Source organism: Solea senegalensis, linkage group LG1, assembly GCF_019176455.1.
Source record: "Solea senegalensis isolate Sse05_10M linkage group LG1, IFAPA_SoseM_1, whole genome shotgun sequence".
Classification (NCBI taxonomy): domain Eukaryota; kingdom Metazoa; phylum Chordata; class Actinopteri; order Pleuronectiformes; family Soleidae; genus Solea; species Solea senegalensis.
In genome coordinates, this window is record NC_058021.1 from 38,523,759 (window position 1) to 38,548,916 (window position 25,158).

The 25,158-nt window shown below is 41.6% G+C and overlaps 3 protein-coding genes across 4 annotated transcripts; 1 reads left to right on the top strand and 2 right to left on the bottom strand.

The window, feature by feature from the left end:
- The first annotated feature begins 1,373 nt into the window (after window positions 1-1,373).
- Window positions 1,374-8,112, top strand: mynn (myoneurin). Of its 2 annotated transcripts, none has more exons than XM_044028488.1 (9): window positions 1,374-1,430; window positions 1,999-2,064; window positions 2,730-3,009; window positions 3,772-4,733; window positions 5,362-5,521; window positions 5,609-5,787; window positions 5,892-5,984; window positions 6,105-6,230; window positions 6,557-8,112. In XM_044028488.1, the coding sequence occupies exons 3-9, from the start codon at window positions 2,744-2,746 to the stop codon at window positions 6,952-6,954; spliced, it is 2,184 nt and encodes a 727-aa protein (XP_043884423.1). In that variant the 5' UTR covers window positions 1,374-1,430; window positions 1,999-2,064; window positions 2,730-2,743; the 3' UTR covers window positions 6,955-8,112. The 2 variants fall into 2 exon arrangements, with proteins under 2 accessions (XP_043884423.1, XP_043884433.1); XM_044028498.1 differs by having other exon boundaries at window positions 2,733-3,009.
- Window positions 8,113-9,406: 1,294 nt separating this feature from the next.
- Window positions 9,407-15,532, bottom strand: lrrc31 (leucine rich repeat containing 31). The gene is made up of 10 exons (XM_044027254.1): window positions 15,290-15,532; window positions 14,112-14,321; window positions 13,358-13,501; window positions 12,862-13,029; window positions 12,603-12,767; window positions 12,025-12,207; window positions 11,781-11,948; window positions 11,324-11,488; window positions 11,043-11,198; window positions 9,407-9,859 (listed from the first exon to the last, which is right to left on the bottom strand). The coding sequence occupies exons 1-10, from the start codon at window positions 15,300-15,302 to the stop codon at window positions 9,486-9,488; spliced, it is 1,746 nt and encodes a 581-aa protein (XP_043883189.1). The 5' UTR covers window positions 15,303-15,532; the 3' UTR covers window positions 9,407-9,485.
- Window positions 15,533-16,505: 973 nt separating this feature from the next.
- eif2s3 (eukaryotic translation initiation factor 2, subunit 3 gamma) lies at window positions 16,506-24,615 on the bottom strand. Its single transcript, XM_044045810.1, has 12 exons — window positions 24,532-24,615; window positions 22,001-22,064; window positions 21,780-21,907; window positions 21,585-21,706; window positions 21,222-21,316; window positions 20,946-21,104; window positions 20,723-20,857; window positions 19,282-19,376; window positions 19,053-19,197; window positions 17,575-17,744; window positions 17,302-17,474; window positions 16,506-16,850 (listed from the first exon to the last, which is right to left on the bottom strand). Exons 1-12 carry the CDS (start codon window positions 24,598-24,600, stop codon window positions 16,787-16,789), a joined length of 1,419 nt encoding a protein of 472 aa, XP_043901745.1. The 5' UTR covers window positions 24,601-24,615; the 3' UTR covers window positions 16,506-16,786.
- Between the last annotated feature and the right edge of the window lie 543 nt (window positions 24,616-25,158).

Sequence of the window (25,158 nt, forward strand, 5' to 3'; positions counted from 1 at the left end):
CTCCAGTGTTAGCTTCTCTACACTGGCTCCCTGTACAGTTTAGAATTCAATTTAAAATCCTCCTCCTCACGTACAAAGCACTTAATGGTCAGGCCCCTTCAAACATGAAAGACCTAGTCTTACCTTATCACCCTAACAGACCACTTACGTCACAAAATACAGGTTTACTTGTGGTTCACATGAGTCTGTAAGAGCAGAATGGGAGGCAGAGCCTTCAGTTACCAGGCTCCTCTCCTGTGATCCAATGACAGTTCGGGAGGGGGAGCCTCTCTCTGTATTTAAAGTTAAACTTTCCTTTTTGATAAAGCTTATAGTTAGAGCTGGTTCAGGGAAACCTGGACCATCTCTTAGTTATGCTGCTATAGACCTAGACTGCTGGGGGATTTTCCTGTGGTGCACGCACATTCACTCTCTCACACTCAGAATATGACTTTTTATATGTCATTAACCTTGTCTCTTTCTCTCCCTAGTTTGTGTCTTTCCTTCCTTCCCTCTCTCTCTCTCTGTATTCTCATCTTGCAGGTTGCAGGATCAAGATCCAGTTGTCGAGGCTATCCATATCATACATATCATCACCATTATTATTGTGCTATAATTAAAAAGTCGATATCAGTAACTGTATAAACTTGTAACCTGATACAGTTGTTGTGTATCTGCTCTGGTCTCTCTCTCTCTTCTGTCTCTACCTCATCTCCCTCTTGTCCTTTCTCTCCCCCCTTTCTGTCCCCCACCTCTCCACTGTCCCCCATTTTCCTTTCACCCCAACTGGTCGAGGCAGATGACCGCACATCTCTGAGCCTGGTTCTGTCAGAGATTTCTTCCTGTTAAGAGGGAGTTCTTTCTCTCCACTGATGCCTAGTGCTTGCTCATTGTGTGAACTGTTGGGGTTCTCTGCTCTCCTTGATGTTGTCTATGTATAGTGCCTTGGGATAATGTATGTTATGATTTGGTGCTATACAAATAAAATTGGATTGAATTGAACAGAAACAGCAGCAGCAGTAGAAACACTTTGGTTTATTCCATCATCATCAATTTCTCTCTTCCTGTGAATAAAACTCAGTGAAAATTCAACAACATGAAAAATGTTTGACTGACATTTTTATGAGACATTTTATATTTATTAATAATTTGTAAACCATCATAAACTTACTAATAGTTGTTTGTTTTGTGTGAATGTGTCAATTTTCGATGGTCAAACCAAAAATAAAAGTAGTCAGTGATGATTACAGGAGGAACAACACAATCATAGAAAAACGGTCTAAATGTGAGGTTAGAAATATCGTTTTTTTTCCTCTGTTCATGTTTGAGGATTGGCAGAAAAACGGGGCGGTGTTCATCTTAACCTCGCACACATTCTATGTCCACGCGCGAAGTCTCGCGAGAACAGCCGACGTCACTGGATAATGGCTGGAGATCGAGGATATTAGAAGGTAGTTTTTCTCCACTGCGTTTATTTACTTTTATTTGGATCAAATTGGTGCGTTTGCGTGGACATTTTCATCGCAGTGTTTGTCGCGTTTCTGCGACTCGCGGCGGAAATGAGCGTTTCCAACATTTTGTGGCAACTTAACGTGCACGGCACCGCCGGCGCGAGCCGCGGAACCTTCGAAATAAGAGCATGGTGTTTTCCGCGCTTTTTTACCCACTGCGGAAACGGTTAGCGTTAGCTTCGCTAACAACGCGCCGAGGCCGCACACTGGCGCGATATAACCGCGCGTGAAGCGACGTCTGTGGGCTGAAAAGTGTCCGCAAATGTCCCGGGTGAGACAAAGAGGCCGCGCGAGTGATTTTGATCCGTGTACGACCTTGCTGTTAGCATTAGCCGTTAGCCGCGGGCCTGCTCAGGAAGCGGGTGCGAGCTTTTATTTTCCAAATCTGCTGCTGCTGCGTGTGTTTACACTGCTCATCCACAGACACACTGTTAATATATGCTCTCTTTATAAGTATTTACACGTTGTTTTACGTCTCGCATTGTAATTTTCTCACTTTCCTGAACAGATAAATAAACATACACACTCTAACAGAGGAAGTGAATCTGTGGCCCTCACAGAAACGCTACTCAAAGTAAGTTTGTTTTATTTTTTTTACTACTGATGCTTTATTTCTCTTCTGTACATGAGGCTCATTTTTAATATGACTTTACCTCTGAAGCTGTTCATTCAGCGTCTTTTACATGAAGGAACACACTTAAATAATGTAAAATTAACAGTGTTGTCATGTAATGTAAGTACTAATACTACAATCACTGTCTGTACTTTACTTTGTTATTTATATTTCTGGCCAATTTTACTTTTACTAATTGTTAATCAATTGTACTACTGCATTTCCCGAATAAACAAATAAATAGTGTACTTTTACACCCTAACCCTGTCATTTTATGAACCAAACAAACAAATGTCAGATGATAAAATTATCACAAATCTTTAGGTACAAAATAAAGTTTTTCTCAAGAAAATTTTAGATATTTTGAAGCTTTGAAAGCAGCAACATTTTCTTTATTATTTCCTGATCAATAAAGGTTGGTTTTCACGTCTCTACTCTAAAATGTATTGATTATTAATCAGTCGTTAAATTTGAATAATTAAAATAAGTTTCTGTGATTTTTCAGCTTCTTTAATGTAACTATTTTCAGGTTTCTTTGCTCTGTATAACAAATAAATCAATCATTCTGTGTTTGTGGACAAAAACAAGACATTTGATAACATGATGAAAATAATGTTTTTACCCAGCAGCAGCAGCAGGGATGACGAATGTCTCCAACCACGGGAAGCTGCTCCTGCAGCGCTTGCACCAGCAGAGGGAGATGGACTTCCTGTGCGACATCACCATCGTAGTGAGAGACGTGGAGTTCAGAGCTCACCGTAACATCCTGGCTGCATTCAGCAAGTACTTCACCTCCCAGGCGGAGAAAGAGCAGGAGGTCACCACGCTGGACCCTGACAAGGTCAGCCGCTACGCTCTGGAGAAGCTGCTGGAGTTCATGTACACTGGACAGATGAATGTCAGCAGGTAAAAAAGACTGTTATCAAAAAGGGACAGTTCAGTTTTTTTTTTTTTAAGTGTGGTTGTACAACGTGAGGACACAAGGGAAAACTAATTTCTGCCACTCATAGACTCTATGTAATTTTAAGTCTATGATATCTTAAGAACATGTCCACGTCTTTATCTCACTGTTGAACAGACTTTTCTAACAGGAAACAGAAGTTTGTAAACCGCTCACTCTCCCACACCAAACCCCATAGAGAAAACCAGTGATTTTAGCTGGGTACACAGGAGCTGCTGAGGTGAGTCTTTTGTTAAGTGGCAAAAAAATGTTTTCCTTGTGTCCTCACTGGCAGCCATTTTCTCAATTGCAGCCACACTTAAAAAAATAAGTAGTTAGAGCTGAAACAATTAAATGATTAATGGATCGATTACTAAATTAATTGACAACTATTTTGATAATTGATTAATCGTTTGAAGCTTTTTTCCACGTTTAAGCTTCTTAAATGTGAATATTTTCTTAATTTCTTTGCTCTTGATTACAAACAAATCATTAAAAGTGAATCTTTTGGTTTGTGGACAAAACAAGACATTTGAGAACATCATCATTTCCAGGTTTGACGAACACTGATCAACATTTTTCAAGGTTTTCTGATATTTTATGGACCAAATGATTAATTGAGAGAATAATCGACAGATTAATCGATTATGAAAATAATCGTTAGTTGCAGCTCTAAATTCAAGACTTTTCCAGCTAATTTATTCACTGTAATATTTCCATGGTTTCAGCACCAGACAAGCAGCTGTTCGTCAGGCAGCAGTTTTCCTGGGAATGTCCGAGGCCACAAAGTATCTGGAGGAAATCCCTCACTCGTCCGAGATCAGCAAAACATCTCAGTCGGAGTCGGCGTCTCCGAGCAGCCCAAGCTCCCCGGTGCCTCTATCCATCGACTCCATCGCAGAGGAGTGGACCGAGGAGGGGAACGAGGCTCAAGAGCGGGAAGAGGACACCAACGATTTAGTAGGAGGTGACAGAAGTGATGAAGAGTACATGCCCTCGAGCGCCGGGCGCGGGCGAGGCCGTAAAAGAGGGCGGCCTCGGAGCGTCGGTGTGGAGCAGGCGGAGGCCAGCAGCTCAGCTGATGGCGCGCCCAAAACCCAGAGCTACAGGGGGAGAGGCAGAGGAAGAGGAAGAGGGCGGGGCAGGGGGCGGGGGAGAGGGAGAGGAGTTGTGAAGAGGGAAGATCTGTCTTTAGAAGATTCTGACACCAGCATGAAGGACTTTGGCGACACCTCTGCAGACTGGAGCCCCTCACAGGACGAAGACTCCCCGACCAAAAAGGCTCGACTCAGCAGCGGAGAGGGTCGCAGAGGTCGAGGCCGGGGGAGGGGGAGGGGCAGAGGGAGAGGGAGGGGCAGAGGCAGGAGGAAGAGCGAGGAGGAGGAGGTGGAGGAGGAAGATGATGAGGAGGAGGAGGACGACGAGGATGAGAGTGGCTCATTTGGAGCGGAGGGTGATGGTGAGGAGGGGGAAGATCTGGGGGAGGGCGGCGAGTCGGGGGAACAGGATCCGTCTGAGATGGACGAGCAGTCGCTGCTCTGCACCGAGTGCAACAAACTGTTCAAGGACGCCAGCAGCCTGCGGCGCCACGAGAAGATCCACAAGGGACTGAAGCCATTTGTCTGCATCTTCTGCTCCAAGACGTTCCGACAAGCAACGCAGCTGAAAACACACCTGCGCATTCACACAGGTGAGTCGAGTCCTCTGCTCGAGACCACGTCAGGTCAGAATGGATCAGATTTCAGAAAAAGAAAAAAATGAAACCTAAAAACAATCCAAATATATCATAAATACTTCACTAAACACAGACTGCCCAAATGCAGAGGTCGTTTAGGAGAAGAACATGTTCACATCTTTATCTCACTGTTAGACAGAGTTTGTAAAACACTTACTCTCCCTCACCCCATCACAATCCGATGAACAGCTCGTTATCAGGCTTTTGCAGAGCTTGATGACGAGCTGACCATCAGGTGTGTTGGAGCCGGGCAGTGTTCCCTGAGGACCAGGATTGGGAAACACTGCTGTATGGGGTTTGGTGTGGGAGAGTGAGTGGTTTACAAACTTCAGTTTCAGTTTTTAATGAGATAAAGACATGAACAAGTGATGTATTTTTGGTAAATCACTTTTTTCCTTGTTGTCACTGAGAGTGAGTCGGGGACAGAAACATATAAAAACTGCTGGTTTATCACTTGCTAAGGCTGCAGAGGAACACAATACACAGTGTTTAAGTGTGGGCGGAGCCAGCCAGACTTTATATTCGGGTTTGTTCTGTTGTGTTTGAACTTACCTCGTCTCTTCTTTGCTGGTGTTCGCTGCAGGCGAGAAGCCGTTCAGTTGCTCCGAGTGCGACAAGTGCTTCGCTCAGAAGTGTCAGCTGGTTGCTCATCGCCGGATGCACCACGGCGAAGAGAAGCCGTACACCTGCGAGCGCTGCGGGTTCAAGTTTGCCACCTCGTCCAACTACAAAATACACATCAGGTACCAACGAGACAAGTTTTTAACTGTGATGTGTGACAGAGAATCTTTCTCTTTAAATCCTCGTTTGACTTTATTGTTTTCTTTCAGACTCCACAGTGGGGAGAAACCGTATGTGTGCGACATCTGCGGTCAGGCGTTCGCTCAGTCCAGCACGCTCACGTATCACAAGCGACGACACACCGGAGAGAAGCCGTACCAGTGCGATCTGTGTGGCATGTCCTTCTCTGTGTCCTCCTCTCTCATCGCACACGCCAGGAAACACACGGGTGAGTCGTGAAGCACGAGGACTTCAACTGTCCAGTCTTCATTTGTATTTGACACAGAATCCGCCGTTTGTCTCACGCACACTTGTTTTGTGTTTGTGTGTCAGGCGAGACTCCGTACAAATGTCCCACACCGAAATGTGACGCCCGTTTTGTGACGTCGTCCGAGCTGAAAAAACACGTTCGACGGCTTCACCCGGGTGAGTTTCCACAACCTCTGGTTTCAGAACGTCACATGTGAAGGTTAGCGTGAGCGTTTGTGGTGATACTGATGATGATGATGGTATTTAATCTTTCTCTCTCCGTCTCCGTGTGTTCAGAGGGAAACAGCGGCGTCCAGTGTTTGCTGTGTGGAAACAGATTTGCCAGCGTGAAAAACATGATCAAACACCAGGAGAAAGCTCACGCTGATGAAGTTCGACAACACAAGGAGAGAGCCAGAGCTGGTGAGAGACACACACACACACACACCTGTCGCACATTCAGTCAATCCCAGTCCCTACACCTAGTCATAACTGACACACAGTCTCGACCCCTACACACCTGCAGTCACACATGACGCTTTGAAGGTCGATGGCGAGCTCTGTCACCTGCTTGTGGTTTGTAACCTGCAGGGAACTAGGTGTTGAGAACCTTAAAGGGACATTTCATATGTTGTTGTCATAAAATATTATAGTTCCCCAGTGTGTCAGAGGTCTGTTACACCAGTGACCATGTGACCAACACACAGCCCTGATCGTGTGTGTGTGTGTGTGTGTGTGTGTGTGAGCAGTGGTCCTCCTGGCGTCCAGTCATCCTGTGGCGTTCGTCCAGAGCAAACTCTCTCAGGACAAAGGTTTAGTTTCCATCTCCGAAGACGAGCCACCAAACCCTGAGCTGGCCACGCCCAACCCCAAAGCCACACCCATGTCCTCGGACTCCGCCCCCGCCACGGAGTCCACCAACACGGACATCATCCAGAGCTTCAAGCCAGAGCCCACCCACCACGCCGTCACCCCCGATGACCAGGAGATGACCTTTGAACCCGACCAGGAGCAGACCATCAACTCGGACACGCTGCATGCTCTGGTGGAGCAGCTGAGGCCACCGCCCTCTCCCGCCCAGAGCCTGGAGCAGATCGTCATCATCAGGACGGTGGACACAGCCGAGAACAGCGCGGGTCAGCAGTGAGGATGGAGCCTCACAGTGGGTCAGAGGTCGCCGTGGAGGACATTTCACTTTTTTATCAAAAAAGTTACAGTCGAATGAGTCTGAGTTTGATGTTTGGTAGAACGTTAAAAAAAAAAGAGAGAGAATCTGATCCAATCTTTAAAGGAGTAGTCTCGCAGCTAGACACTCGCTGTGCTTTCACAGCAGCACGATTCCTTCAGGACACGTCGACGCGTTCACACTGGAAATAAATGAGTTAGGACCCTTCAGTGAGCTGTCACGTCGTCATCAGCTGATCTGTTATGCATTGAGCCAAGCCCTCTGTTGGCGATGCTGCTTTAAATGACGTGAACGCAGACTTGTTTTACTGAGATCATCGAGATTCTGAGCAGAAACTACGTTGATCTTTGTTGGCGTGAAATCGCTGACCTCAGCGAGAAAACCCTTAAAAAAAACAGGAAACTGAAGTCTGTAAACCACTCACTCTCCCACACCAAAGCCCATAGAGAAAATCAGTGATTTTAACATCACACACACAGGAGTTGTTGATCCACTGCTGCCTCCTTCACTAAGTTCAAATGTATTTTGGCGTTTAAAATCCTGCATTCAGGTTTACGTCAGTGACACAAAGTGACCACAGGAGGCAGCAGTAGACCAGCATCTCCTGTGTCCCCTCAGCTAAAATCACTGATTTTCTCTATGGGCTTTGGTGTGGAAGAGAAACATTCGTTTCTTGTTGTAAAAGTCCATCTAACAGTGAGATGAAGACTTCTTTAAGAACACGTTACACATCTTTATCTCACTGTGAGACAGACTTTTCCAACAGGGAACTGATTGTAAACCACTCGTAACAAATGTCCATGTCCTTTAATGTGATCAAAATATTGAAATCAGGATGTTTTTAAAAAAAATCTGTGATAAATTCACATTTGGAGCCGAATCAAACGTTGATTAACTTAAATTTCACAACTTTAACTTTGAAAAATTTTCCACAAATTCTCAATAACCTGAAAATAACAACTTCTCACATTTGTTTTGAATAGATTTATGTAGAATAGACATTTTATTTATCGTTAAAAAGTGTTTGACATGTGACGGTGACTTAGTTTCACGTGAACACAGAAGCTTTTAGTTTCACTGTTGTAGTTCAGTGTTTTTATATTAAAAATAACAAACGGCTGTTTTTGTTTGCTACTTTTTTCTTCACTTCTTGTATAGAAGTCACAAAGTTTCAGTCACAAAAAATCACTACTGTGTCCAAACAAACAGACAGGAAAATAAAACTGAGAGAAAAAAAAAAGTGTTTTTGTCAATTTAGTTTTTTTCATTTTGCTTAGAATATATCGCATAAATAACAAAATCTAATAGAAATGTCTTAAATAACTGATAAATGAAATATTAGCACTTTATTTACGTTACATGTCATTTAGCAGATGCTTTTATCCAAAGTGACTTACAATGGAATTGAGTACAATCAGCCAGGGGTGGAGTCGAACTTCTAACCTTTGTGACCATGATGTCTTTCGCAAACAGGGTACCGGTCTTTAGTACCACTGAGCCACTCCACCCCCAATGATTTATTAATATTCATTAAAAGCTTCAGATCCAGATTTTCTGCAGCTTTAAAAAATAGTTTTTATTTAATGATAAAAGAATAAAAACATGATAGAAATTTCTTAAGTGAAATGAATAAAATATTAGCATATTATTTATTTATCAATAATAAAAATGTTCACATTCGATATTTAAGTTCAAAGTTTGTGAATATAAACACAAACACTAACACACATCTGCATTTGGGGGAACCACCTGGAGGAGGAGCCTGTATGTAAGGTAACACAAAACACAAAAGCCAACAACTACAAGCATAGAGCCATTTTATGTGGACAGTTGACTGCCAGGTTTTTCTCGCCAAGGCCGTCAATAATCTGAGGAGACGCTGTGGGAACCTGCAGCACTACTGACGCAGACACCGGCGGACTCACTGTGCATCAGAGGAACAAATATAAAAGATGGAAATGATCATATAAAAATAACACAATAAACTAAGATTATTCTAATAAAAAGAGATCATCTACATGTTTACATTTACGTGTTGCAGTGAGATGTGGAATTATTGTTTTTCAAGTGCAGCAATAAACTTCAATCAATAAATCGATATCAATGCTGTGAGCGTCTCCAACCAGTCAGACAAGCAGTGACAACAAAATATAAATCAGCATTTCCAACTCCAGGAAACTGGAGTTGGTTAACTGCTCACTCTCCTACACCAAAATCCATCAGTGATTTTAGCTCACAGAGACACAGGAGCTGCTGTTCTACTGCTGCCTCGTGTGGTCATTTTGTGGCACTGGGGTAAATCTGAATGAAGAATTTAAACCTAGCAGTGGATCAACCACTCTTATGTGTGTGATGTTAAAATCACTGATTTTCTCTATGGGCTTTGGTGTTGCAGAGTGAGTGGTTTATAAACTTCAGTTTCCTGTTGGTATTTACTGTGTTGTTTCATGATCTGCTGAGTCACTGTATGAGGAGTCGGTCACATGAGCAGGTCACTCCTCTGCTCTCTGCTGGTTGGTCCTCTTACACAATGATGTCACGTCTTTTATTTCTGGATCAAACTCCAGCAGCAGCTTACTCTTCCTCACACACTGACTCAGCTGCTGTCGTTCCTGAGAGCCCATCGTCCAGCGCTGAGCAGACAGCCGGGTCAAAACCGTCAGCGTGGGCAGAGCTCGCAGCAGCGCTGGCAGCCAGGCCGAGCAGGAGGCCGAGGTTAAAGGTCGCAGGCTCAGGTCCAGGTCCTCCAGCAAGCCTAGACCTCCAGCTTCAAAGAGAGTGGACCAACCTTCATCACCCACTGAGGAGTTGTAGGAGAGGTCCAAGATCTTCAAAGACGACAGACAACCACGTCTGCAGACGGACGCTGGACAACAACAACAACACAGACACTTTAACTTATGGTGTATTTCCACCGGCTCTACTTGCCTTGGCCCGCCACGGCACGATTAGGTTGCATCTCCACTACAAAAAAGTACCTACTTAACATGGGCGGAGTTATAACTGCACGGCTGAGTGAAACTGACTTTATTTTATAGGCAACACACACATATACACACACAAACGATTAGTGACTAGTGACTTTACACCAGACTTCTGTAGTTGTTGGAGATTAACCTACATTTTTTGGATTGTTAAATAGTTTTAACTTATCTACTATTCGGCACTACAAGCCTCCTACTCCACAGACTACAGTGGCAGCGGTCTGTGATGCCACTTGCGATCGCCGGCGCTGTCCTTAAATACACCACTCCACTTTAAAAGACTCCTGTTAAATATAGAGGTTTCCCTGGTAGTTGATGGAACTAAAAATAGTACCTGGTACATGGTACTATGCTAGTGGAAACGCTACTTAAACCGTGGTGTGGCGAGGCAAGGCAAGTAGACCCGGTGGAAATGCGCCATTGGTTTACTTTAAATTTCACTTTACTCAACATAAACTTAAATGTATCTTTTAACAAATTAACTTTATCTTTAAATTTATTTTTAACTGAAAGTTTCCTTTAAATGTGCTTTTACATAACTTCAACTTTAACTTAAAATGTTATCTTTAACATACCTTAATTTCAATTAAACTAAACTTTTTACTCTGTCTCTAACTTAATTTTAACCTTAAGAAAAATTTATTAAATTACAAATCTTTAATTTAAATTGATCTTAAATAAAAAATAAAAAATAAAATAAATAAATAAATAAATTGATCTTAAACTTAATCTTCAACAAATCCTACTTAAGTTGACAAATCTCACCCTCAACTTAACTTACAATTATCTTTACTTACATGAACTTGACTTGTCATCTCAACTTCACTTACATTACCAGACCTATCTTACCCTTAACTTAATTTAACTAAGCTAAACTTTATCTTAACTAGAGTTAACCAAAATTAACTTACCTTTATCTTGACTTATCCTACCCTTATCTTAACTTAATTTATTTCTTTGTCTTTATTCAAAACAACTTTAACTCACCTCAACTCAATAAACTCAACTTTTTCCTGTGTTTCTTAACTTAAATTCTCTTACCTTAACCTTAACTTATACTGTTACCTAGGTGACGCAGGTCATCAGTGGTGAGGTCACAGCTGCTGAGGCGGAGCGCAGCGATGACTGACGGCTGAAGGGTGTCGAGGATCAGAGACGAGCGACCACCTACCGCTTTACACCAGGACACGTCCACGCCGAGGAGGGATGGCACAATCTGAGCTAAACGAACACACAATTTACTCCTTCTTTCTCACTTTTTTGTTATTTCTCTTATATCTATGTGTATGAAATATATAAATAATAATAAATATAGTATGTAATATAACAGTATGTAATGTATGTACCCAGAGCAGTGAGCGATTCCTGGTTGAGGCTGCAGCTGTTCAGCGGGAGACGCTTCATCTGTGTCAGCGGGAGGGCGGAGACTAACAGGTGGACTACGCCCCCTGCCTCCTTATTGGATGATACATCAAGCTCTGTGAGTGCTGTCAGAGCCGGGAGCACCTGGACTGAAAACAAGGAGTCACATGACTGCTGCACACACAATACATTATTTTTTACCTGCAATACAAGTGTACAGACACTAGGTGGAGCGAGGAAAAACTTTTCAGCTTTACGGACACTCATGTGGAGAACTTTCCTTTTACAGATGATTCACTGGGAACAAAGAAGGTCATCCTGGCGTTTTTTGTTGTGTGGACCAGGCAAAATGTCCACACAGGGGACAAAGTCCACACAAGGAAGGTGTTTAGTCAAGTCTACACAAGCACCGACAGAGCACACACACACAGAGATACTCACTCAGGGCCTCCAGGTCTGCGTGTGTGAGGCAGCACAGGTGGACGTCGAAGATCTCCAGGTGTGTGAGGTGAGCCAGGTGAAAGGTGAGGAGGTTCAGTCCTCCCGACACGGCCCTGTTACAGGACACGTCCAACTCCCGCACTGAGGGGAGGTAACGGAGCGAACCACCTGCAGGACAAGGAAGTAGGATGGGATGTCGTGTTTATTATTGTCTCAGTGTTTTCACAATCGATACGTCTCTTACCCAGAGCATCGAGGCAGTCTGGCGTCAGGCCGCACGCATGCAGTCGAAGCGTCGTCAGGGAGGTGGCGTGAGAGAGGGAGGCGGCTAGTTCTCTGAAGCCGCCTCCCTCCACTTCCTGTGTGAGCTGAGGGTTACAGGAAACATCCAACACACAGAGTCTGGGCAGAGAAGACAACTTTCCTCCTGAGAAGACAAACACAGACAGAGAGGACGAATGGAACGTTTACATGAGCTCTGCTCCTGTGGCATGATGGGAAATGTAGGAAATAGCTCCCTGGAACAAAAGAAAACAAGGCAGGCTGTCAGATAACTTTTTACTTACCACTTTTTAATTAATTAATTAATTAATTAATTAATAAATATGTGAAAAGAATAGTGTGGGAGTCACCACCATTCTCCCACACCAAATCCCATAAAGAAAATCAGTGTTTTTAGCCACGGGGACACAGGAGCTGCTGGTCCTCTGCTGCCTCATGTGGTCACTTTGTGCCACTGAGGTAAATCGGGACAAAGGATTTTAAATGAAATCACAAAATAAGACATTTGAACTTAGTGATGGAGTACTAGGATTTTATTACCCAGTGCAGCAGCATCAGCTGCAGTGAGCTGACAGGCCACCAGGTGCATCTCCCTCAGTGGTGGTAGAAGTTTACCCAGCAGGGCTTGTAATCCTCTGCCACCGATGCCACTGTTCCAAGACAAATCCAGGACCTCCAAAAATGGGATGCAGCCGAGAGCTTCGCCTAAAAACAACAACAACAAAACACAGAGAGAAAGAGTTTCAGTTATCATAAAATGTATAGTTACAGTAAAAAAACAAAACGTTTGGTTCCCCACCCAGCCCAGTGATGTCATCAACGCTCAGCCTGCAGCTGCACAGCCTCAGCGACCTGACCCCGCCCACATGATGGAGGTGAGAGGTCAGTGTGGTGAGACAGCCGCCAATCAGGTCATTCCATGAGACATCCACGTCCTCCAGCTGAGGCAGGAACTGCAGCAGTGTCGCTGAGGAGACAAAATGGCTGCCATCACGTGTGTGTGTGTTTTCCAGGTGGTGTTGGTTAAAAATGTAATATATTACATATTACATGTATAAAGTGATGTTACAATATTAATCGCTATATGTGCTGAGTTAATGATAATCGTCATAAAAGACGAATACTGAAAACAACTCCTTAGTCACTAGTTTGTGTTTGTATCGCATATAGAAACCATGTCACGACAATTTCATGTGACGACTCCGCCCACACAGGAGCTATGAAGTCATAGAAAATTACGTGACTGATACCAAACACTGAGCTATAAAAACAAATGTGTGTGTATGTGTGTGTACCCAGCTCCAGCAGGTCAGTAGCGGTCAGGTCACAGTGAGACACACTGAGAACACTGCTGTCCGCTTTCTTCCCGAGCCTTTGCAGGAAAACACGAACTCGACCCCAGCCACTGTCGCATTCTTCCTCTGCTGCTTTGACCACACCTGAAACACACCCACGCACACACACATACATGCACCCACACACACAACAAGGCGAAGATGTGGGTGTCCCAAGTGCGTTCGTAAACGACGATGTCCTTCACAGTCTAGAGAGGACACAGTTTGTCTGTGTTTGTCCTTTATAGCAGCTTCTGTAAAACTAGCTAAACTAGCCTGTCAGTTTCACAAGCCTGTCACAAGTATCACATACTTACTGTTAGTGTTATGAAAATGTTTGCTAACTGGCTAAACTAGCCCATCTAATAAACATACAAACACTATTTCATATGTAAATACACCACAGTAGCATGTGGCTAACAAGTGGCTAAGAAAACACCGACGTGTCCACAGACAACAATCAGACGGACTGAGTCAAATTTAATTATTATGAATTATGAAAAAAGACAGAAGTGTTTAAAACAAAAGCATTCATATTTGGGGCACAGGGTTAGAACAAGTTGATGATTTGGAGGAACACTGTCAGGGGGCGCTACAACCAAAACATACTCTTTTAATTCAGAAATTACGACCTCTGAGTATAACTGAAAAACTATTAATGACCATTAATGCTAATAAAAACAAACAAACAAAAACAAACAAACAAACAAAAAACCTGAGCACTGTCCTCTCTGTCCTCTGTCCTCTCTGGCCTCAGACTCTCCATCCTCAGGGATCCTCGTCCGCTCTGAGGACCAGGACAGGAAGCGTCCCAGTGGCTTCCTGTCAGAGGCTGTACGTTTACGGCGAATCTGACTCATGATGACGTCGAGCGGGGAGCGTCTCTGAGCACCGCCACTGTCCCGCGGCACCCCACGCTGACCGTCTGACCAACGAGACATGACAAAAAGAAATCACAACTGAACATTAACATTGTCCTTGTCTCTGAATTTTCCTGCCAAGATGGCTGCCAGGAAAAAGGCCCCTAAAGACATGTTTCTTCTTCTCCTGTTTATAAGTTGGTTAACATTTAAACCAGGTAAGCCAGATAAGCTAGACAGCTTACGACATTGTGAATGTAAAAATTCAAAAAACTATTAAACTAACATGCATAGAATTATTGTTATTAAACAATTTAATTATAAAAACATATTTAAGGGCTGCAATCAATGTTTATTATACTTTTTTACAATCATAAACTTGAATATTTTGGTGTTTTTTGTTCCATAGAAAAATTTTAATTCTTCATTTTTGAGATGACAGACATTTTCTGCCTTTTTATTTTGGGAAAATAATCAATAATTAATCGTTTCATTTATTATGAAAAACACTGTTAGTTGCAGCCCTAAAATGTCCTTTTATAAATAATTATATTAACAATAATAAAGCTCTGTAGGGGCCCTTTTCAGTACTGGGCCCCAGGAGTCATTGTAAGCCCTGACTGCGCCCCTGCATAAATCAATCACTCAGTGATAGATGACATAAATTCATACTTTCATACACATTTTTAAACAGGAAACTAACACGTTTAAGTATGGCTGCAACTCACGATTATTGTCAGAAACTGTTGAAAAACATACAATGATTCAGTTTTTAATGATTTCTTTGTTACATGGAGCAAAGAAAACGGGAAATATTCAAAAGCAAATAGTTTTAATGATTTAAAATAACACTATAACTAATTTAGTAATCGCAAAGAAAAGTCAAATGTGCATTTATTACATTTTTAAGCATAGACTTTTAATTTAAAACATTTCATGTAAGAGAAAGTGAAACTTACAGAATAGAAATCGCGTGTGGTTTAATCAGATTCATTTAAACTGATTTAAAAAAAGGTCAGCTGTTTTTTTTTACCTGCAGCTTCCATGAGAGACGTTCACGAACCTCTGCTGCGCAAACACAAACTAAACGATGCGTTCACGTTCACGCGAAATAAAACATTACAATCTGACGATATGTATCGTTTTTGATTAAACGACAATGTGACTCCGATTTTGATCAGTTTTTAAAATAATTAAATAAATAAACTCGTCTTTCTCTTTCTCGGATCCCGTGTCGAAGTCACACCTGGTGACGTCACGTCCCGTGCTCGTCAGCTGGTGGGTCACCATCCCGGAAGTGTGACACCAACACCTTCAGTCAACACACGATGGTCTCACGGCGTCAGCAAATACCGCGGCAAATCTCGTCAAACTTCACATTTTAATTTCTTTGGTCGACATTTTTATATCACGATCGTTATGTGCAGATTTTATTCAGAAAATAATTTAATAAACATGTAAAACTTTATTTTTGCTGTTTAGAGTAAAATCATTTCAAAATAAAGTGAAGGGAGAAAATTGAAGGGTTTGAGTGCAAACTGAAATTAAAGATTGAAATCAAATTATCTGATTTTTTTTGCCATTTATATAAATTTAAATGTTTCTTTAACTGTTTTTCTGCACATTTGTATTTCATTATAACCATTGTGCTCATCTTTTACAGAACATACTAATTATATGGGTGGAGTGGCTCAGTGGTTAAGACCCTACCTTGTGTACCAAAGACATCATGGTCGCAAGTTCGATTCCACCTCTGGCTAATTGTACTTGATTCCATTGTAAGTCGCTTTGGATAAAAGCGTCTGCTAAATGACATGTAATGTAATGTAATATATTAATATAATAATGATAAAAAGAAAACTTGTCAAACTATGTTTTTTTGTATAATTTAAAAACAAATGATCCAACATGTTTTTCATCAGAAGTGAAAACGAAAACTGACCTTGACTGCATTTGCTGCTGTAAATATTTACATGATCAAATTAATATTTTACTTTGAATTTATTTCTCCAACTTTATTTTTAAACTTTTTCAAAAAAGTTCTTTTTGTGTTTTCTTTGTTACAGAGAAGCAAAAAAACAGATATAAACACATGTATAACCCCCTTTTTTAAAATAATTTTATTTCAAATTTTAATGAAACAATGGATTTATCTTTGTTTCTCTCCTGAAAATTCATGCATAAATGTGAACATTGCCGTGTTTTGGCTGCATCACGTTAACAGAAGAAATAAAAAAGAAAAACAGACGTTTCTTCCAAACGTGTTTATTATCTGTGAGTGAAATCTGTGTGAACATTACAGGAGAACAAACCTGTGCTTCACAGATGAAGCCCAGCTAAGCCCCGCCTCCTCCTCCTCCACCTCGTCCTCGTCAGGCAAGGATGAGGAGGAGGCGTCATCAAACCACTGACATGACCAGCTCTGTCCTCGTTGTCTTCCTTGAACCAAAAGAAATAAAAATAAAAAGCAGCAACGTAGAGTGTTGATGGTCGTTGAGGGAAAACTTCACGGCCACGCCCCACGTTCTGCTCAGTCGTCGTCCACTGTGGGTGTGATGGTCACGCCCCTCCTGATCTGTCCCCAACCAATCAGACTGACAGAGGAAAGACAGACAGATGTCGGGTTAAAAAAACAAAAACATTGTACGACACTGAAGGTGAAAATAAAATACCGAAAATTCACAACAAATAAAGTAATAACAATGAAGACTTTTCTTCACCGTCAGGAACTAACAATAACGTTTTTTAATCGCAATTTCTGTTGTTGTTTTTTTCTCTGGTCAATTCTCAAAAGCGACTTACAAGGGAATTGAGTACAACCTGCTGGGGTGGAGTTGAACTTGTGACCATGATGTCTCTGGACACAGGGGTACCGGTCTTAACCACTGAGCCACCCCACCTCAATATTTAGGGATTTTTTTAATCCTTTTTTTTTTCCGGGATGGAATTAAATGAACATTGAGAAATGTTTTGTCTTTCAAATCTTGTCAATTGATTTATCGATGATAATAGTTGATTGATCGCTGTGTTTCTGATGTGGTTTACCGCCAATGTTTCTCCACTCGTCGACTCAGTGCGATCTTCTCTCCCACTTCCGTGCACACGGGGTTAGTGAGGACGATCTTGGCCAGATCGGCCTTCACAGCGCTAACACGACCTCCTGTCGACAGCGAGCCGATGTTCACCATCAGAACCTCGTTCTTGGACAGTTTCTGCACCTGCAGGGGTTCAAATCAAGACGGTGTCATCTAACAAGGACAAACAAAAGTTCCACATCATTCATTCAGACAAAGACCTGTCCCAGAATGCACTGCTCACCTTGGCAGCCTTCTTGTCTCCTTCTGTGCGGACGCCCAGCAGCCTCCTGAGCAGGAAGTAGGAGATTTCCAGCTCGGTGAAGATTTCCGGCAGCGCTCCGACGGCCCCGAGCACCTGGCCAACCATACGATCCGCGCGGCACAGCGTCGGGTCGATCTTGGTGCCGACACCTGTGCAAAAAAGCATGCGTTACCATCAGTGGATGTTAAAGGGATAGTTCAGGTTGTCTGAGGAACTGACAGAGCGGAAGGAAAACAGCGTTTCCCAAAGCTGGAAATGACGATCTCGAAAAAACTAAAAAAAAATTCACATTTAAGAAGCTGAAAACAAAAAAGAATCACAGAAAACTGGTTTTAATTTAATAAAACTGATAAATCCACAATCAAAAAAGTTTACCTTAATTATTTCTAGTCAATATATGGATATATCTATTTATGACAAGAGACAAGATATGGTTAGATTCTGGGTATCATCCGAATCTGTCATCACTATCATATTTAATATATGTGTGTATGTGTGTTGTCTCAGAGAAACAACCTGTGTGCAACTTTATATCCACAGTTCACAGCACTTTAGCCTTATTCCAAAATAGATTAAATTAATTTTTTTCCTCAAAATTCTGCACACAACACCCCATAATGACAACGTGAACATTTTTGCAAATTTATTGAAACATTTATTAAAAATAAAAAACCTGAGAAATCACATGTTCATAAGTATTCACAGCCTTTGCCATGAAGCTCAAAATTGAGCTCAGGTGCATTCTGTTTCAACTGATCATCCTTGAGATGTTTCTGCAGCTTCATTGGAGGCCACCTGTGGTAAATTCAGTTGATTGGACATGATTTGGAAAGGCACACACCTGTCTATATAAGGTCCCACAGTTGACAGTGCATGTCAGAGCACTGTAGTCAAGAGTCATTCATCTTTCGGCAGGACACACAGCCAAGATATCAATGACTGTGCACCAACACTTCCCATCCAACCTGATGGAGCTTGACAGATGCTGTAAAGAGGAATGGGCGAAACTGCCCAAAGATAGGTGTGCCAAGCTTGTGGCATCATATTCAAAAAGACTTGAGGCTGTCATTGTTGCCCAAGGTGCATCAACAAAGTATTGAGCAAAGGCTGTGAATACTTATGTACATAAGTATTCACAGTATACAGTTTATTTTTAAACATTTGCAAATCTTTTAAAAATGTTGTCATTATGGGGTGTTGTGTGTAGAATGTTGAGGAAAAAATGAATCAAAATAAGACATTGGAACTTAGTGATGAGGCAGCAGTGGATCAACAACACCTGTGTGCTGTGGTGTTAAAATCACTGATTTTGTCAATGGGGTTTGGTGTGGGAGGGGGCGTGGGTTATTACACTGGAGAAATCCCCTCTGACTGCTGCATCTGAGCCATGTTTGTGATATTAACAGTATATTTTTTACTCTCTTAGATGAGAAGCTAATATGCGAGTGTGGACGTACCAATGAGACCACCGGGGGCAGCGTACTGGAGATCGTTGTGTTCGGCAAACAGAGACACGATCTTGGAGAAAATGGGTTTGCACATCAATTTTCCTTCGTGGTCTTTGGAGACGATACCGGGCCGCACCTCGATCTCCTGCCCCACCTACAGGTCACACAGAGCAACAGACGATGACAAAACTAATACGAAGGAAAGAAAAATACAAAAACATCGGACGTTGACACTCACCTTCAGCACGCCCTTTAGGATACTTCCTCCTGCCACGCCCCCTTTCAGGTCATCCACCTCACAGCCGGGTTTGTTCACGTCAAAAGATCTGATGACTGAAACACGAGGAGGGAAAATATTAAACCTCGTACAACCTCATTTTACTTTTTCTTACATTTTTCCTGTTCCACTGACACAGTTTAAAACAAACAGTTACGTTCCTCACCTTAATTACATAAAATGTACTAACTGAAACCCATTATAAATTTCATTACATTTTACACATATACAGAGGTTTTCACTAATGTATACATACATACATATATATACACACACATACATATATATATACACTTATGACCATGTGATATTTCAGTTTTTCTTTTTTAATAAATTTGCAGAAATTTCTACATTTCTGTTTTTTTCTGTCAAGATGGGGTGCTGAGTGTACATTAATGGGAAATAAAATGAACTTTTTTGATTTTAGAAAATGGCTGCAATGAAACAAAGAGTGAACAATCTGAATACTTTCCGTACCCACTGTATATATACACACACATACATATATACATACACACATATATACATACGTATATATACACACACAGAATTACAAATACTGTATACATTTTTTTAAAACCTACAAAAAAACAAACTCGAATTGCAACATTTTCCTGTTTAGAAAACGTAATTTTTCTGGTAATCTAGCAAGTGGCAACATTGTGTTACAAATGGGCAAAGGACATCTATAAAGAAATGAATTGACATTGATTAATCTGTTGAATATTTTCTTGATTAAACGAGTATTTGTTTGGTCCAAAAATATCAAAACTGGGAAATGATGATGTTCTCAAATGTTTTGATTTTGTCCACAAAGCAAAATTATTCAGTTTTACTGATTTCTGGAGCAAAGAAACCAGAAAATATTCACCTTTAAAGAAAGAAAATCAGAAAACTTGTATGAATTACTATAAAAACACTCAAAACGATTCATCGATTATGAAAATAACTGAGGATTGATTTAGTGTCACGTTTTTTAACAATTAGGATGAATGTTGGTTATAGAAAACTAATTAATTGAAAGTGAAAAACTGATATTTTTTAATGGTAGTTAATCGAATTAGATATTTTTGCACTCACTAAGTAGTAAATGGAAAATAATGCACATTTTGTGGGGATTCTTATGTTAAAAAGCTGTGGTATTGTCATTTGAGAACATCATCATTTCCAGGTTTGATCAACATTTTTCAACATTTCCTGACATTTTATGGACCAAAGGATGAATCAGTTTAGTTGCAGCTCTACTGCATTCAAAAGGGTTGGTGATTAGTTTAGTTAGTTTCAGAAGGGGGACATTTTTGGACTTAAAGTGATGAATGTTTTTTTTTTTTAAAGTTAAATCAAACAGAGAAATAAAACACGGTGAACACCATGGATAGGTAAAAAGAAACTATCTTCTTACCAATGAGTCTGGGCTCGGAAATGAAGTCTCTGACGGGCACCGGGATCTTTTTGACGATATACTCGCAAACCACTTCGATGTTGTACTTCAGCTGGGCCGAGATGGGAATGATGGGAGCTCCCTCTGCTACCGTACCTGCAGGACAAACGTTACACAGTCAAACGACCGATCAAACAAAAGAAAACCAAAGAGAGAGAGAGTGTGTGGGTAAGTCGTGACTGACCCTGTACAAAGGCCAGGATCTGCTCGTACTGCTCTTTCGCCTGGCTCTCCTTCACCAGGTCGATCTTGTTCTGCAGGATGAGGATGTGCTTCAGCTTCATGATCTCGATGGCTGCCAGGTGCTCTGACGTCTGCGGCTGGGGACACGACTCGTTCCCCGCTGACAAGAGAAAGAAAGACACGGACGAAAATTCAGGCCATTTCCAAAAACAATACACATCTTCGCTATCAAGAGTTATTGTCTTGTTGGAGGCTGCGACAGGAAATGGAGAATTACCAATCAGCAGCAGTGCAGCGTCCATAACAGCGGCTCCATTCAACATAGTTGCCATCAAAATGTCGTGACCAGGACAGTCCACAAATGACACGTGTCTGAAAGAAGACGACAAAAGATAATATGAAAACCTCTGATTTTCTCTATGGGGTTTGGTGTGGGAGAGTGAGTTGTTTACAAACTGTCTCACAGTGAGTTTAAGATGTGAACATGTTCTTAAGACATCGTAGACTTAAACGGACGAAGATTTTGTGATGTTTTCCCTGGTTGGCAGAAGTTTTCACTTTAAATGATCGTCACGCTCACATCAATGTCAGTGCTGACCTCAAGTACGTCCTCATTTTGTGGTTCTTGGACACGGCTTACCTGACCAGTTTGAAGTTGCCTTTGGTGCCGGATATGTCTGTGGGAAACTCATCTGGAGTGCTGCTGCCACACGACCTGTAGCACTCTGGCCTGGGACAGCTGGGGTCATCGAGTTGATAGATCTAAGACGTGACCAGAGGGAAGTGGTCAATCATCAGCTTTTCCAGACAAAAGGTCAACTGGTTCCTCGCTTACCTTAGCATTAGCATATCCTAGTTTGATGGTGATGTTCCTCTCCAGCTCGTTCTTGAACCTGACAGTGTGAACACCAGAAATGGCCTTCACCACTGTGGACTTTCCATGGGCCACATGACCGATTGTACCTGAGGGAGAAAAAGGTTTTAATGTTTCACACCAAGCACGGGCAACGGCAGCAAAATCAGAGAGTTATTACAGCCAGTAACTGTTCTTCATACCAATATTGATGGTGGCCTGTCTGCTGATGATCTCTCTGGACAGAGGTGTCAGAGAGGAGACATCCTGGACAGACAATGAGACGTTAGAGAGGCACGCAGTGAAAAACAACATCATATTTTAACACTTAAGTTCAGAGTTTTTATGTGGTTGTATGAGTTACTGACACACTCAACTCCATTCATCTTTTACAGTATTTTTTTTACTTAACCAAAGGAAGTTTTTTCAGCTTCTTAAAAGTAGGGATGCACGATATATCGGCATTAATATCGGTATCGGCCGATGTTCGTCATTTTTTAACATGACGGTCCAATGAGTAAAACTGCGCCGATTTTAACAACCGATGTTTATACCCGTCTAATTGCTGTTTGAGTATGTGTGTCGGGAAGGGGAGGCCATGCGGCATTTGTTTGGGCATATGACAGTGTCAGTGACACAAGCGCAGCACAAGGTGTGTGTTGAGGAGAGAGAATGTCAGCGGTGTGGGCGATTTTTCAGGGTGTCAATAGAAGATACGTGAAAAGCATTATGCAACACTTGCAAAGTTGAGGTAATGCGAGGAGCGTTCCGCGTCAAGTAATTCAATACCACAAATTTGATTATGTCATTTGAAAAACTGCCACCCAGAAGTACACAAACCATGGCAGGAAGCTAACGCTACTAACATTAGGCAGCAGACAAAAAAGAAAGCAGCGCAGCTGGGACTCGACCAAAGGAAGACATTGGCCAGGGCAATAACGATCAAGGTAATGGAAATGATTGCTCGACGACCAGCTGAGGGTTCCGACAGTTGATAGAGCATATTGAACCCCGCAACAACCTGCCAAGTCAGCGCTAATTTTCCGATGTTTTGCAATTTAATAAATATCTGGTTGCCATGAATACTGCCAAGCCTGATAAAGTATTTTAACATGTTTTTTTTTATTATGGCAGCTCTTAGTAGAGCTTGTCAGGTATTATTTCTCATATCTGTTGTGTGAGTTTGGTTGTGAACGGAAGTGTGCAGTTGTTGTGCCGGGAGGAAGTCGTTGTTGCTCTCATTTACGTACCCAGTATGTACGCCCTTATCTCGCCTTACTCACAGGAGTTTAGGAGGAGGGGTTTTCTGAATGTTACACACTTGCTACAAGTGGTAAAGGTTTCTAAAAACCTTTACTTGTAGTTTTACTTGTGTCTTATGTGACCTTGTATTTGGATTGTTACAAAATGGAAGATACAAAAATTCTATGATTTTCATTCTCAACTTTTATCATCTCAGAAACTTTTTTTTAAAAAAACATATCGATATCGATAGATATCGGTTATCGGCCATAGCAGCAATATTAATATCGGCTATCGGTATTGGTGGAAATAGTCATATCGGTGCATCCCTACTTAAAAGGGAATATGTTCTGGTTTCTTTGCTTCGTATAACAACACGCTGATTATATGGACCAAACAATTAATAAAAACAATATATAATATTTTAGAGGACACAAAGGACACAAATGAGAGGACACCAGTGTGATTGACAGCTGGTATCGTCCAAAAGGAGCCTGGTTGAATGTATTTTTGGAATATCGAAAATCAAATTGCATTCACTGTACATGGTTTTATATGATAATTCCATTACGAGTGAGGCTTATTGTTGAACACGATATTAACACATAAATATCGGGAAATAAAAGCTGGAATACTGATATTCATCTCTTGATGTTAATGCCAAGAATACAGGAATTCAAATACTTTTGGAGGAAACTGTCCATGTTTTAACAGCGGTTATACAATGTTGCTGTAATTACATTATTAGGTAAGTGAGTATTGACAGGTACTCAAATTTCAGTAATAGTATTTAGTAAAAAGTGGCACCAGTGAATCCCTAAATTGGATAGACAGTCGTTTACTACGGTGGCCTTCATAGACCATAAAGGGTGTCGTTATTTGTTTTATACTATTCAGCTTAACCCAGAGTCATAACACTCAAACACACGGTTTTTTCCAATTAAATGGTGGTACGTTTTTGAAATATATTGCTTCTTTGGTGAATGTGCTGTGAGTGGTGAGTTTCTGTATTTCATTGTTTTATAAAACTAGGACAATAAAGATTAACTTCTATTTCGACTATCCATGTACTTATACACTAGTTAACGGCATGCAGAGGCAGCTAAAACGATCGATAACGTGACGACAGGTCAGGACGTGGTAGACTTCCATCACCATTGCGACGTCCATTGAGATTTTTTTACTTCAACTCAGCAAATGATGCAGCTTGGCTTGGGTGTCTGTAATTAATACAGGAAACTGATACAAATGACAAATTAAAGTTATCGGCTTGTGTGTGTTTGTTAATACTGGATGTATTCTCTGATTGTGGTTGTCTTTCGCTCTTCGCCTCGCCGGCTCGGGCCTGGCTGCCGTCATGTGCCGGTGCACCGCTGGCGGCCTTCGGCGCAAAGAACCGTCACCTTTGAAGCTATACGTCTAACAAAACCGCGGTCAGACTGTCACCGACACACATGTACAAGCGCGTAGATCCAACAAAAAAGACACTTACTAAAGAACTGAGGTCTTGTTTGGCCAGGTGAGGCTGACCAAGCGTTGTACCAGACTCATCGCCCGCCATCTTGAATGAAAAGGGATTGTCGTAGGCGGCTGCTGTGAACGCCTGATCAAGATAAAAGATAAATCGTTTTTCCTTCTCCCACTGTCGATTATGGAACTAAATATTGAACACTTTATTATATGTATTAGTATATGCATTGGTTTAGTATTATACAATACAATATACGTGTGGTTTAGTTTTACAACTCGCTTGGTTCCTCCAAGTCCATGCAACGGGGTCCTTTCACAGAGGCTGATGCAATTTATTTCTCCTGTAAAATGTGTTTCATGTAAAAACCACAAACCGCTGCTGTTCGCACCCTAATAACAACGGTGTACAAGTCAAATAAACATCCGGTTTGTCTAACTTTTCCCAACTTAAGAGAGTAAATGAATATATTCACATGTTTGCGTTCATGCCGTCGCTATTTTGTGACGTCACATTCGAACTCTTTTGTAGTCCTGTTATATGGTTTGTAGTTCTTTGACGATCTCTGCGCTCCGTCTTCCTACTTTGATGTGAAATTATGGGAATTATCCACTTTGTAGCTACTGCTTTATCTGTAATTACTTTAAGTAC

Coding starts and splice junctions, on each gene's coding strand:
- mynn (XM_044028488.1), top strand. CDS start 2,744: ATGACGAATGTCTCCAACCACGGGAAGCTGCTCCTGCAGCGCTTGCAC. Junction 4,734..5,361: donor ACACCTGCGCATTCACACAG/GTGAGTCGAGTC, acceptor TGTTCGCTGCAG/GCGAGAAGCCGTTCAGTTGC. Junction 6,231..6,556: donor CAAGGAGAGAGCCAGAGCTG/GTGAGAGACACA, acceptor GTGTGTGAGCAG/TGGTCCTCCTGGCGTCCAGT.
- eif2s3 (XM_044045810.1), bottom strand. CDS start 24,600: ATGGCGGGCGATGAGTCTGGTACAACGCTTGGTCAGCCTCACCTGGCC. Junction 22,065..24,531: donor AACAAGACCTCAGTTCTTTA/GTAAGTGTCTTT, acceptor TTGTCTGTCCAG/GATGTCTCCTCTCTGACACC. Junction 17,745..19,052: donor TGCCCCCGGTGGTCTCATTG/GTACGTCCACAC, acceptor TTTTTTGCACAG/GTGTCGGCACCAAGATCGAC.
- lrrc31 (XM_044027254.1), bottom strand. Junction 13,030..13,357: donor TACTGACCTGCTGGAGCTGG/GTACACACACAT, acceptor TTGTCTCCTCAG/CGACACTGCTGCAGTTCCTG. Junction 12,768..12,861: donor TGATGACATCACTGGGCTGG/GTGGGGAACCAA, acceptor TGTTGTTTTTAG/GCGAAGCTCTCGGCTGCATC.